This window comes from Pleurodeles waltl, chromosome 3_2, assembly GCF_031143425.1.
Source record: "Pleurodeles waltl isolate 20211129_DDA chromosome 3_2, aPleWal1.hap1.20221129, whole genome shotgun sequence".
NCBI lineage: Eukaryota > Metazoa > Chordata > Amphibia > Caudata > Salamandridae > Pleurodeles > Pleurodeles waltl.
This window is the reverse complement of record NC_090441.1, coordinates 118,835,856-118,851,351: the sequence shown is the minus strand read 5'-3', so window position 1 is coordinate 118,851,351 and position 15,496 is coordinate 118,835,856. Positions and strand designations below refer to the sequence as shown.

At 43.7% G+C, this 15,496-nt stretch overlaps 1 protein-coding gene across 2 annotated transcripts in view; it reads left to right on the top strand.

Moving 5' to 3' along the window:
• The window catches only part of CUX1 (cut like homeobox 1), a 1,145,546-nt gene that overhangs the window by 1,083,739 nt on the left and 46,311 nt on the right, over positions 1-15,496 (top strand). For both annotated transcript variants that reach the window (XM_069226953.1, XM_069226954.1), the window contains exon 18: positions 201-317. In XM_069226953.1, the coding sequence (XP_069083054.1) occupies positions 201-317 (117 nt within the window). The remainder of the gene's footprint in view (positions 1-200; positions 318-15,496) is intronic.

Sequence of the window (15,496 nt, the reverse complement as noted above, 5' to 3'; positions counted from 1 at the left end):
CTTCTTTTAAAAATGTACAGGTTTATTTCAGGATCCCAGGTAAATTGTTTCTCTTTCAAGTGCTTTCCAAGCGAACTCTTTTTTTCTGTTGTAATTATTTGTATTTTCATATTGTCTTGAAATCTTTTTGAGTTTGGGAGAAAGGCATCCTGAACATGTTCAATTATACAGTCTAAGTCTATGTGTCTCTTTTTATGCAGGAAAACCGCATGACCCAGCACACGATGCAAGCGCTACAGAGCGAGCTGGATAACCTCCGGGCGGACAACATCAAGCTATACGAGAAGATCAAATTTCTCCAAAGCTACCCAGGCAAAGTGAGTTGGGGATAGTTATCCTCAATTGAAATTTAGGAAGGAAGATGTACGGTATCCAATCTTCTTTGTGAGATCCTATAGGAGACATAGAACATTTAGTTGATGGATAGCAAAGAGCGTCTAAAATCAGAGGCACTGCAGGCGTGTCAATGCTGGAATTCATCGTTGAAGCGAAGGTGCCTTTGTTTAGGATATTGACAGCATATTCATTCCTTATTCATGGAGCGACTACTTATAGCTTTGTCATAGGTCTATTGATTGAGTCTTTTATTAAAACACTCATGCTTTATGCTTTAGCAAAGAAAGCTTTAAATTTCATAAAAACAAATCCGTTTTTAGGTAATACAATTATAATACTGCATACTCATCATTTTGCACTTGTATTTCCCGACCTAACTTGCACAGTGATTGTAATTTATTACAAATGATTCGTGCATTTTAAAAATATTAGTGTAGGCTTCTGCGCCTCTATTCTTTATCCCTTAGTATACACACCTGTAGTAAAATTGGCAGGAAGGTTTTATGCTTGGTTATCTACACCCTGCAGACTGAGGATTCCATACAATTACTTGCTGCTGTAATGGCTGCATACTACTTGGGAGTAATGACTTTTTAGACTATCACTTTATTTGGTGAGGAATGTACTGTTCCTTTATACTGTGGTGATACCTTTGCAGTGTTCCCTCTTTGGAGTAATGGCTTCATAATGGTCATTTATTGGTGCAACGTCTGTGTACTGTTCACTCTCCTTTTTGTAATGAATACCTGGAGATCCTTCACTGAGCTAATGATTGATGATAGTTCCTCCTAGTTGGTGGTTATAACTTCACACTGTTCCCTCGCTGGAGTGAGTAGTGCATACTGTGCTATGACTGCATGCGTTCACCCTTATTATAGTAAATTGTGCGTAACGGAGTGTCATCTGGGTAATGGATGCATACTGTTCCTCATGAGACGACTGTCTGTGATTCACACACATTGGGGTAATGGCTGCATGCTGTTTGAACTTTAGGGTGATTATCTCTTACTGGGCTCTCACTGGGGTATATCACGTGTGCCCTCACTCGGGTAAGTAGGCAACACTGTTCCTAGTTTTACAGTTCTTCCTAAGTACTGTGGGGTAATTATTTCACACCGGTCTCTTATTACCACAGTGTTCTTTTAATAGGATTAACGACTGCAAACCCTTCGCTCATTGATATTATTAAATAATGTGAAATATTCCCCCATTAGGATATACTCTCGTTGAGTTAATGAGGGCGACCTGTTCCCTCGTTGATGATTGCATAAGGTTCTCGCTCAGTGTGGGAATTCCCTCTTAATGATAGTTGGGGAGGAGGATTCATGGCTCTGGATTCTTTGGACTTCTCATTCGCCTGGTCCTCTGATGCAAACATGGCTTTCCTGGAAGGCTCCACTATGAACACGCGCAGGGCGGTAGCACAGACTATTCCACAGTATCCCTTCTTTGGGGCAGGTAAACAGAGGGGAGGCTGTTATAAATGGAGCTGGTTATGTCCCAGGGCGCGAAATGCAGGAGAAGCTGAAAGTCCTCTGACTCGGAGTGCAGCCCGAATGGATGAAGCTGGAACGCTAAGTGTCCAGCTAGATCTTGAAAACTCTCCTAGCCCATAAAGCAGGCGGGCTGGTACTTTCTGAGGCTCCTTCTGCCGGACACCAAGCAGCTGGACGGATGGGGACAGACTGATCACCTTTTCAGGAATCCTAAGTGGAGTGTTTGATTCAAGGCTGTCCAGGAAAGCCATGTGACTTTTTAGCAGATATCATACAGGTATATTTTATATTTAATTGTTGTTCAGCCCATACAAAGGTTATCTAGCTTTTTTTAAAGCATACCACAACACCAAAGGAAAAGTTTCTTTGTCAAACATACTAAATCTCTCGTGTCCTCTTTACTCAATAAACGCAAAAGGCATTCAGTGCAAAGGTACACCGTGCTTCCTCTGCTTATTAGAAGTCCAGTTCAACGCAACACCCAATGCGCTAGACATCGCTATACCATCAAGGTTTACTTAGTCCCCTAAGGCTGGCCTTTGCCGCATTGTGCTCCCATAGTTGTACCCAAGACTTTTCTATCTGCACTGAATACTGCAAGGACCTTTATTCCCCTTCACGGATTCCATTCTGGCACAGTGATCAAACCTGTGGCTCAGCTATACTGTCCCAAAGCATTACTCCTTGCCCTCAAATCGTTTTGGTGCAGAAGGCATGAACAAGGAGGGTTTCCCCAAATCCCATAATAGTTAGAATTGAGGTACAATGGGAATGAGAAAGGCCGTCGTGAATTAGGAAGAACTGATTCTTCACACTTGCATCTGAATTTAGTCGATGTGGATTTAATGACAACCATAGGATAGCAGCCGGATTTCAGGTAAACGTGTAACTTCTGAATTAATGGTCCATGGCAAAACAGGGGCGGCAAAAGGGGAGGGAGGGAAGCCGCCACATTTCTTCTATAACCAAAGGAACTTCAAACCAAACAATGCCAAGCCATTAAGGGCCTTATTAAGACCTTGGCAGACGGGATACTCTGTCACAAACGTGACAGATATCCCGCCCGCCGTTTTACAAGTTCCATAGCATACAATGGAACATGTATTAGGGCGGGCGGGATATCCCATCCGCCAAGATCGTAATCAGGCCCCAAGTGCTGGAAAGGTCAGGTCCAGAGAGTAGATTTTGCCAAAAAAGGTATTTATTTGCCCTATTTATTTTATATAGATGGTCAGGATTAAAATTGACAGTCAAAAAAGCATTCTTGATGAAAGTTGTGGGAATAAAATACTTAAGAATTTAATTTATTGAACTTCACAATCAGAGCATCGACAGCATAACTCTTGCAGATTCCCGGGGGTTCGTACAGATACTGCTCACCTGAGAGCCTAGTACTCCAGGCATCCTCTACCTATCCTGCAGTGCAACCCTTTCTCCTCCCTATAGGGAGTCCAAGATCAGCACATCTGCCTTGAGCGACAAATGCCAACCGTCCATTGGCACAAAACTGGCTTTATTGCAGCTGGCCTGTTTGACTGTAATCAGTCTGCCAGAGTTCATGCGTGGTAATTTCGCCCCCTTTGCCAGTATGGCATTGATGCAGCAAAGAAGTGAACACTACAAATGTAGTGGGTCGCTACAGGTTCTATTATAAGGCGTTATGCTTGAATGAGGTCAACTGGATTTTCAGGGGATATCAAGGCACAGTTGCTGGACATGCGTTTAATGGGCAGCAACTTCTCACAAAAAGGTGCAAGGCTCTATAGACCGCTTTGAACATAGACTGACTAGGGCCTGGGCTCTGTGGCTTACTTACCAAGCCATAAACATGTATCTAAAGCTACCAGTAGTTTTAGGGCTTCAGTCACCAGTGCACATGGTGGGCCAGGCACCTTAATCAACCCAACATTCATTTTGTTACTAACACGGTGGCAAAGACTGTGGCAGAGGATTAAAGGCTCAGACTACCTAATTTTTGTCCTAAAATTCCAAACACTTGTAAACCGCTCTGAGCATTTGCCAGTACCTGAGTTCCAGTGTTGGGTACGGTCCGTGTGATGCACTTTTGATAGTAATGCAGAGAAATACCCAGTGAGTCTTTCAGCTCATATATTTTCTAGAGTCTGCCACTCATCCCCACAACATCTTCTCACCACACACACATCTTCTATGCAAGCAGGTATTGTGCCCATTGACTGACTGGAGAAGGGGGAGATACAAAAAGTGCATCCTCAACAAAGCTGTCATGGTTGCTATATAGGTACTTCATTGTTTCCAGGGAAGTGGGGCAGCTTATGGCCCATTCTGGATTTACAATTTCTAAACAAATAACTCACAAAAGACGAGTTCAAGATGGCATTCTGCCATCTCTGCAAGGGCAGGAATGGATGGTTTTTCTAGACCGCTAGGATGCAGATTTTCACACCACACTTGCGAGCACACTTTAGCAATTTCTGAAATTTGTGGTGAGGGAGGAACACCACGCGTCTGCTGCCTCGACTATCTGCCTATTGTTGGTTTCCAGAGTGTTGACAAAGGTCATGGCAGTGGTGGTGCCCCGTCAGCACTTCAAGGTGATTCATCTTTAGGCCTACGTAGATGACTGGATGCTGAAGACTTCTTACCTGGATTTGGCAAGTGTACACCTAGACCTTAGTGACTCATTTGCAAGTGTCAGAGTTATCAATCAATGAGGAAAGCATCTCAAAGATCTTTCATCGCAGCTGATCTGGACTTGTGAAGCATTTGGTACTGCCAGCGCGGGCTAGATCTCAAGACCTCAGTCAGATGGAGATATTCTGAACTCCCCCATTCAAAAAGCCAGATAACTACTGTCACTGTTGGTAATCATTTTTCTACTGATGGTCCCGCAGGGATAATTCAGGATGCAGAGGCTGCATTTACTGTTGAGAGCGCAGTGGAATCAGTTCTCTGGCAGCCTGAAAAAGGGCTTTCATCTACCTTTAGTTCTTATCCAGACCTTTCAGAGGCCGGGCTTTCCAAAGAACCTAAGAGGCGAACCCTCGGTTCTGCCAGGGCAACAAATGCCTTCCTTTTTCGCTCCCAATGGGAGCGGCTAATAAACATCCAAATGCTGGGATGGAGGGACATCCCTAGCCCAAATGTTTCGGGGTTCAGCAGTTAACAGGCAACCCTGCTGGAATGTTTTTACATGAAGAGGCAAAAAGCTGCAGGGCTGAAATCCTTTTGCAAAGACATGACCCTTCTTTGGACTTTTTGATTCAGTTACCAAATTGGGGTTTCAGGAGTTCATCTAGTGGGCTGTCCGAATCAAGAGGCAGATGTCCCCCAGAAGGCTGTCCTCTGTATCTCATAAACGGGATCCGCAGCAGAGTGTGATGTACTCATTTATCAGATGGGGCACAACACGTGTTCCTATTTGTGAATCAGCAACAAGAAATCACACCTGTATTGCTCCCTATAGGGAAATTCCCCCAGCTCTATGGGGGCACCTTAAGCCGGAATTGCTAATTTACTATTCGTTATGCTTTTTCTCTAACTCCAGTGCAGAGAAATCTAAATGTAAGAACTCTGCAAGGCTAGGTGGTACTCATTTCTCTCCTGACCAAGTATTGCTTTTTAGCTGCCGGTGGTGGCACAGTTCCCGAAGTGCTTATAAAACATTTGACCAATGATGCCCTTCAGAGTTCATCAGGGGAACCTTAATCTTGTCTGGGTATTTTGGGTCTCTTTCCAGCCTTTCCCTAGTTGTCCTTTGAAATTTCTCATACGAAAAGTAATTTTTCCGATTGTAGTCACTCATCTAGAAGAGTGGAACTGGAGATCCTCTCGGTCTCCCCTCTTTATATTTTATTTCTAAAGATGAATGAGCATATGCATTAAACCATCCTTTCTTCTCAAGATGGTAACAAAGTCTGATCTTTCACAATTTATTGTGAGAGCATTCCAGCATTCTTTCCAGCTTCTCACCCATATGGAGAGGAGGAAATACTTCAATGACTTGGTCCAACAAGGGCTCTGTCTCACTATATTCATAGGACTCCTGATTTAAGTATCAACAGTAACACCATGACAACAATCACCTTATGGGTAAACTGTGAAGCTTTCTCAACCTTTCTTGGAGGAGAAAATAATGACAATCGGAAAATCATTTGCACCCAACAGAGAAACAATATGGGATTTGAGACTCAACAAACACCTCTCCCAGCTGCAAATGTCAATCATTGAGAATACTCAAACTTTCAACCTTCTCAAAAGGACCAAGAATAAGGCAACTTGGAGTGACTTTGAAATATTCAGTAATGAGGAGAGCCTAAGTTCATAACGTCAATGAAACCAGCCTCAGATTCCAGTGATTCCCTTTGAAATCATAAAGAACGTCAGTCAAATTTTCCGCCCATCTAGGCAAAGATCATTAACTTTTCATTAACTCAAGGCACAGTCCCATACTGCTTGAAGATTGGGCAAGTGACACCTACCCTGAAAACCAGGCGCTGACCCAACAGATCTAAGCAATTTTTGGGCGGTCTTACACATCCCCTTTGTTGCTAAACGGTTGGAAAATGTGCACAAAACCAACTTTGTCAGCACATTGAACAGTTCAACTTGCTAGACAAGTTCCAATCTGGTTTAGACAAAGCCACATTACCGAAACATCATTACGCCAAACGGAGAGTAGGGGAGAACTTGGCTCAGGGAAAGAACCAGGCCCCCATACTGCCTCCCCAAAGTCAGAACCATATACACAAGAAGTATGGGGTGTGATTTGGGAACCAATGGCAAAGAAATCGTCCTGGACCCTTCAATCTCAGACTTTGAGACTTGTTAGTGTGCCAAATGTAGCTGTGCGGGGGGAAAGGAATTTTCCTTTACGTACTAGGTGGTCTCACACACTATATAGTGTTTTGCTTCATCATATGACCACCTAGCCCCATCCGGGTAGGATAATGCCACCTGGACGGACTCAACCTCACCGTTAAAAGAACTCAGAGGGAGTGCTGAGATTAAAGTTATCTGGATAAACAAGGGATCCAGTTGTGCTACAGAACAGACATTACTGAAAAGCCATCCTGCTCAGCATGGATGAGGCACTCAAAATCCTGGACCAAAAGAACTCCTTCCTATTCATCCTTCTAGACCTTTCTTCAGCATTCAACGCAGTCAATCAAAGCAGCCTGTTAGTGCTACTGGAGCACAGAATGGGATTGCCAGGTAACTCTCTAAAATAGTTCACCTCTTTTCTACAAATCGCTCCCAGCTAATTAAATTGGGTGGCTCTCTGTCCATTCCTCCTCCAGTCTTCGATTACAATTCAATCCATAATTGTTTCCAGACTAGACTATGGCAGTGCAACTCCAACAGGATTACCTAACTCACGAACAATACCACTCAAGGCGATCCTTGATGCCATAGCAAGACCTGATAACTGGATCGAAACATTTTGAATATATCACACAATCTCTCAAGTCGTTCCACAGGCTCCCCTGTGAACCCAGGACCCAAGTGAAAATAGCAGGCCTGAAGCAAAACAGGCCTGCACTTTGATAAACCTATGTACCTAACACAAAAGCTCACGATCTCAAGAGGCAGCCTCAACCCTTGATGCTAACTCCCTTCGTCTGGAATCGCCCAGATTCAGAAACAGGAAGACCTACTCTCACTCTGTTCGGAGAATCTGGAAATCTCTCCCACCGGGGATTCAAACTAACACATAAACCATTGCTTTCAAGCAACTTGTTGAAAGGTTTCTACTAATCAGATGTGTAATGTAACAATCTGGTCCAGGTGTGAGTCTGCGACCACCTGACACCCTCTCACCACGATGTAGCTTTCTCCTTAACTTCACTACCGCGCATCCAGAGAGGTACCATGGACAACAAACCTTTTTTGTTTTAGACCCTTTTGATGTTTAACATATGCTTTGTGACACATTATGGCAGTTCTCTGTACACTCTGATACACTTGTGTCATGTTTGCACTTTATAAACTCTCTAAATAAATAAACAAAATATTTCCTTTTATGGTCCCTCAATGGGGTAATATTTTGGTTAAACAAACATAGATTTGTTTCCTCATCAAGCTTTAGTTGGTAAAGAAAGAACCCTTAAAATGATTTCACAAACACACTGCAAGGATAGTTTATTTTCTTCCACTTTGTTACAAGGTGCTCCTAATAATGGAATTGTGACTGAAAAGAAAGGAAAGTAAGAGAGCATAAGTGGACACATCTAAAAGGATGAGAAACAGTGTTTAAATACTGTCTTCAAAAATGAGTTAAGAAAAGCAATTTGCAAAATATCAAACAGTTTATAAAAAGTCCCACAAAAAGATCTGAAGATGGACTTGAAGCTAGAAGTTTTGGAGTTTCTTCTTACTTCTTTCAAAATAGATGAGGGCACGGGCAGGAGCATAGACAGAGGCCGTTAGTTATAAATCAGTCCCTTTTGGCTGTTCAGGGCAAGCGGAAGGATACTTCAGAAACAGCCATAAGCTTTTGGTGTGAGATGGACACTCCCTGGCCTGAACCAAGGTGTGATTGACAACCAATGGCTGAAATAAGCTTGTGGAAGAAAACCAGTGGTTAAAGGGTGAGTACCTAAAGCCTACTCTTGCTATACAGCTAGCAACAGGTCTGTTTGACAGGTGTTAGGCTTCAAACATGACAACAATGCTCTATTAGCTGCTCGTCTCGCTTAGTATTAATATTACTGTAGCAATGGTGCTCAACATGCTACAACACACCTGTTGCCCAGATGTGTATGTTTTGAACAGAGAGAGCCATGTGAAGATCAATATATATAGAAAGTAGCAAAGCACTCCTAATTGTAATAAAGCATATTTCATATATAATGGTCCAGGAACATGTAGCAACATAATCAAAATCAAAAGCATATGAAGCGAATAGTCGAAAAATTAAGACAGAAGAGCATCTTTTACTTGAGTTCCCAATGCACAATCAGTAAAATTTGTATGGTACATAAAATCTTTAATGCATTGATGATCTTGGTCAAATGAAAAGTTCAGCTGACACTTGTTTCGTCCCTAGCCATGGACTTCTTCAAGGCTGGTAACAATAAGAAATTTAGAACTTATGTAAACTTATATTAAAATGGAATGTTAAGACCATAGAACCTATATGTTAGCATGCTTCATGAGAAACAGTGAAATAACCACCACCTGAACCCAAACGCAAAGTGTGCAAATTTATATAAAGAAAAAACTATCTAGAAACTCTAAAAAGTCACAGTCCAAGCAATGATAAAGAAAGTGCATGCCCTGTAATTACCTGCATGCCCCCTAATAGGACAGAATTAGAAATCCAGTGATCCATAGAAAAGATATAGATGTGCTCAGGAAAAATTTAATGTAAAGAAAGTCTGATGAATTACCACCGCACGAACCAAATGGTATTAAACATGAGTCACTATGCGAACCGGATATCAACCATGAGTGCATATAGAACATCAATCTAAGTTTCAAATCGGAACAGCTGGAAGGACAGTATATAGCGTATACCCTCAGTCCCGGAGATCAGAGAAAAGTGTGCCCCATATCAAATACCAAACCGGAATGAAGGACATTCATAACACTAACCTTCGAAGTCCAGTGCTTATTGTCCTAATAATGCCTTCCACGGGCGAGCCCCACATTACATTGGAAGATCCATGTAGGATCTGATACCAGTGTCCCTTATTCTAGCTGTGCAGGACAGCAGAGACCAAACTACCAATGTCCTGAAAATGGTAACATTCGCAATATGATCTGTAACAGGCATTAGACATTGATCAGTCTTCTGAGAAGTCAGTCTGTAAGCAGCAATATATTAAATAACGTGTCACCAGTCTGTCATGGAGATGGCATACTGTGTCAGTTTTGTGTTGCGTCCATTCGGGACCAACAGACATTACGTATTTGATGATAGCTTCTGCACTTGTAAAATTATTATTTTTTAAACTCACACTATGTGTATTTTGTCTCTCATATTGGTCATGGATGAATTATAAAACAATTACAACAACCCTTCCATAACTATCACCTTGTGCGTGCTCCTAACTGACGTCCCCTTACTGTCAGGCGCCAGCTATCCACATGGAAGGTGACCAACATCATCTAGTTATTTATATTGGTTAGTTTAGCCCATCTCACCACCTCAGTAAGCATTACACCTACATATGCGGACGCACAAACCTGAATTGTCCTTCAAAATATGGACCAGCGTAGAGCAAACCCTCAAAAAGCTGTAGTAATTTGGTGTGAATAATATTCTCTCCTCCTTTCAAGTCGGCGAACCTCCAGAAAAACGAAAATAATGCTTGTCTACTCTGCCCTTCAATATAATGCCCGACCTACTCGTAGGGTGACCACCTGGCATTGAGGCAAATTCTGGACAGGACTATAAAAAATTCAGGACAAAGGGTCAAAATTCGGGACAAAAATTCAGGACAAAGGGTCAAAATTCAGGACAAAAATTCAAGAACAAACGTCAGTTTTACAGACACACGCAAGAGAGGCCATGCCTCACTATGTTGTCAGTGCATTTATTTACTCTTTTTTAACATAGCACTATTTATTCACTGTGGTTTTTTTGTGATTGCTTCCTGGTATGCTACATTCAGGTGTCGCATTACGTCCTTGTTCAGTAGTAAATTAATGCCCTTCAGTACGGCGGCAAGGCCATCACCCCTACCCAAATCTACCCGATCTTTCCTGAAGAGAAAGTAACAGCAAAATTTTGATTATGTTTCTGAACATTTTAAAACCCCTGGCAAACAGTTTGGGAAACATTAAGGTAATTAACCTTATGCTAGTTTAAACAAATTGAACAAAAACATCTGGCTTACCCCAACCGCCCATGGACTTTCAACTTAACGAGGCAGGGCAGATGGTGTGGGCGACAGTCTCACAATCACAAAAAAGGGGAGTACGGGGTTGTTTATAAAGTAGGGGGGTCAGTAGTGTACTAATTGTGATGCTAGACCACTCGTAGTCCTCAACTAGAGGTGAAAATTGGGTGGGCTGTGTAGTGGTGTTCGGTCTGGGGGGAAGGAGAGGAGCTGGGGAAAAAACAAAGAAAGGAAAGTTTCCTTTACGGACTAGGTGGTCTCACACACTATATAGTGTCATGCTTCATCATATGACCACCTAGCCCCACCCAGGTAGGACAGTGCCACCTGGGCGGACTCGACATCACTGTTAAAAGAACAGGAGGGAGTGCGTAAATTACTCTTATTCCTGGAAATAGGGATCCAGCTATACTAGGGAAATAAAAACACCTACTCAGGTACCCGGGTAACTTTAATGGGGGTCCTGTGTGGTGTGGTTAAAAAGGATGGGGAACCAAGCGGTCCTGAACGAGAGGTCGGTATAGGCGCACAGAGAGCGCCCACCTTTGATGCAAGTCTGACTATAAGGGGACGCTCCCTCTCCAGGATACCAGAGGCTAGTAGCCTCAACTGTGAGGGTCCTCCCCAGATATTTTCTTGGTTAAGGTAGGCCCTCCCTTCCCTATGTGATTATTTTCGCAGTGTTTAAGTAGGAATCACTACAGGGATCCAATGCCCTGATGAATGCCCAGAGACTCTCCATAGCTCCACCATAAGGGCAGAAACATGTCGGCTACCCCATTTTAGACAGGTGACCTTGTGAGTCATTGCTCTCACACTGGTTCCCCATCCTTTTTAACCACACCACACAGGACCCCCATTAAAGTAACCCGGGTACCTGAGTAGGTGTTTTTATTTCCCTAGTATAGCTGGATCCCTATTTCCAGGAATAAGAGTAATTTACGCACTCCCTCCTGTTCTTTTAACAGTGAGGTCGAGTCCGCCCAGGTGGCACTGTCCTACCTGGGTGGGGCTAGGTGGTCATATGATGAAGCATGACACTATATAGTGTGTGAGACCACCTAGTCCGTAAAGGAAACTTTCCTTTCTTTGTTTTTTCCCCAGCTCCTCTCCTTCCCCCCAGACCGAACACCACTACACAGCCCACCCAATTTTCACCTCTAGTTGAGGACTACGAGTGGTCTAGCGTCACAATTAGTACACTACTGACCCCCCTACTTTATAAACAACCCCGTACTCCCCTTTTTTGTGATTGTGTTTATGTGGGAGTCGAGTACGGTTTGGTTTTTTCCCCTTGCTCCCATCCGCTCTCCCTTGTGTAATGTGAAAGGCGACAGTCTCACACCTAATGTCAGGATGTGATGTACCCATAACTTGTCTGTGGTCTCACAGCACTAGAGTCTATGTCTGGGACTCTATATTTATCTCAGAAATGGGAGCCCGGACTACCAATCAAAGATAATAAAAGAGGAGGATGAAATCGAGAGCAAATGGGAGATCCACAGCAAGTAATTCAAAGGGTTGTTGCCAAGAACTGGTTAAATAAGGAAGAGAAGTACAAGGTGGGACAATTCCTAAAATCAGACAAGATGTGTCCACCAGGACTATCGGAAGGTATTGGGAACCTGGGGAGTTGTCTCTGCACACAGGAGCGAAACAGAAGGGGCACTGTCAAGTGGTTGAACAAGCAACACCCATCCACCTTGGCAAACTCTTCTGGTGCAATGGTCCGCTGTTAGTGCTTTTGAAGGGTGAGCAGGGGCCAGACCCCTTGCAAGGTTGTGCAAGGCAATTGCCCGCTTTGTCCATGTCTTTATATGGTTTTGAAATTGAGCAAAAGGCAAACTAGAGATCTGGGTTATCCCTAAGTGTCAAGTACACATAGAATCTTCAAAATATTTGGGATGCAAATTGTACAAACACAATATACAAATGTTAAATTTTAATTAGTGTTTCTTTGACATATGGCACTGTTTTTGCCTTTATATACATTTAGATCTCAGATTGAACTGGGAACCAGTTACCTTTTGATACCTAATGATTAATATCTACCATTCTTACACTGATTTCCAGGAAGAAAATCTCGGCAGAGCGAACGGTCCCTCCAAGTCCAGTTTGCTTTTTGGTCTTCTCTTCTGCTTTTTGTAGAGGCCATGTGGCACTAGTGAAGATGGTGTGCTACCCCAATGATAGTATTATTTTGCAAACCTTCCTCTGCTCGTCCTTCATTCCTTCTTCAGACAGGCCACACATCTGATTTGGTCACTGCTGCACCATCAGGAGCTCTTTCCACTCTAAAGCTAACTGTGACTGCGGGTGGATTAGGTCTTCTGGACTTAGATGCTATTATTCAGCTGCACAGGTCCAATGGGTGGCTGGCTTTCTGCCCACCTCCCTGCATGAGATGGGGTTTACCAGTAAAGACTTTTAAGAAAGGCTTAATGCATTGCTCATTGTTTCCTACTGACCATTCAGGGTTATCATGCACAGCTTTCTCTTGCCTTGCCAGAACCTGTACACCACTGCACTGACACTCTACTCTGCACTCTACACCACTCTACTCTATGCCACTGCACTCTAGGCACTATACTCTACTCTACACCACTCTACAATACTCCAATCTGCACCACTCTACACCACTGCACTCTATGCCACATGAGTCTACTCTGCACTCTGACACTGCACCACTCTGCATTACTGCACTCTCTGCTACTCTATTGTATGCCACACTACTCCACTGCACTCTATGTAACTCTACCCCATGCCACTCTATGCCACTGCACTCTGCGCCAATGCACTCTAAACAACTGCACTGTACGCCACTGCCCTCTACTCTGTACCACTGTACTCTACACCACTGCTCTCTGTGCCACTCTACATCACTGCACTGACACTCTACTCTGCAGCGTTCCACTCTCCACCACTGTACTATACACCAATGTACTACTGCATTCTATGCCACTGGACTCTATGCCACTCTACATCACTCCACTCTACAGCACTTTGCTCTACTCTGCACCACTCTACACTACGCCACTGCACTCCCTGCAACACCAGTCTACTCTGCAATCTATGCCACTGCACCACTCTACACTACTGCTCTCTCTGCTACTCCATTGTATGCCACTTTACCCCATGCCACTCTATGCCACTGCACTCTGCGCCAATGCACTCTAAACAACTGCACTGTACGCCACTGCCCTCTACTCTGTACCACTGTACTCTACGCCACTGCTCTCTGTGCCACTCTACATCACTGCACTGACACTCTACTCTGCAGCGTTCCACTCTCCACCACTGTACTATACACCAATGTACTACTGCATTCTATGCCACTGGACTCTATGCCACTCTACATCACTCCACTCTACAGCACTTTGCTCTACTCTGCACCACTCTACACTACGCCACTGTACTCCCTGCAACGCCAGTCTACTCTGCAATCTATGCCACTGCACCACTCTACACTACTGCTCTCTCTGCTACTCCATTGTATGCCACTCTACTCCACTGCACTCTATGCCACTCTACTCTGTCCCACGCCACTCCATGCCACTGCAATCTAAACCACTGTACTCTATGCTAACACACTCTAAACAACTGCACTGTACCCCACTGCACTATACTTTGCACCACAGGGTTCTACACCACTGCTCCTATGCCACTCTACTCCACTCAACTATGCCACTAACTTTAAGCCATGCTGAACAGCAGCTACTCTGGTGTACAACATTGCTAATGGCTAAAACACATTAGCAGGGCCAATAACTCTTTCGTAGATGAGGCCTATTGGCTTTTCCAATGTTTGTTAGTACTACGAGGTACCGAGGTACCTGAAAGAACTGTGAAAAATACAATTACATCATAATAAAGGCTGCTACAAAATGCGCAAACACATTTCGGTTAAATTAAAAAAAAGTGCTTTTCAAATACAGATTTGAATAATATACAGTTTATACCTAGTACTAAAAAAATGTTATAACACTCCATTAAAACCACACACCCCACAGCTCACTTTGGAACACCATTACAATACCTCTCTAAAAGAAATATCTTTGCCACCAGAAAACTTCAATGACTCCTTTTAGTAAAGTCAATGGAGGTTTTCAAGCCCCTTTGTATTTGCAGATTAACCAGTTGGGCACATTTGCATGTCTTTAGGGAAGGAGACCCCCTGGCAAGAAGGTCTGATTCTTATCTGTCTGCCCCTCCCTCAGAACACAGGAGACTCCCTGCCTTCCAGCCCAGCTGGGGAGACTGATCTGCCCATAATTTCGCCCTGCCTCCGTTGTCCTTTAGGTGAATGGCTAAAATTACGGACAAATGCTGTCCGTGAAGACTTTCATCACGGACAACGGACGGCAGGGCGAAATTACGGACAGTCCGTGAAATTTACGGACGGGTGGTCACCCTACCTACTCGTCCCGGAGCAAGCTCCGCTGTCTAAACTCAGAAACACTAGGTGAGAGTTTTATAAAACTATTCCTTGATCGTCCAGCAGATGGCAGAAGATGCAAACGTGAATCTGTGAAAGGTTCCACGTCGGAAAAAAAGACAAAAAGTCAAAGGAGTTAGCGTGAAAGTGCGCAGGCGGCCAGAAGGAGGTCATCATTCAGAAACCAGCGACCATAATATTGTCTCGAGTGCAGCACATTTCAAAAAGCGTTGATTGTGAACTGAACGCTTTGTTGCCCACTGTTTACTTCCTGTTTAACTAGTTCCAAGTTCTGGCCTATGGCAGGGTGACCACCGAGCACCTGACGGTGATGTACACGGACCGTCCGTAATTTATACCGAAAGTCCGCATGAAACTTGCAGCGACACCATTTGCCGTGAGGC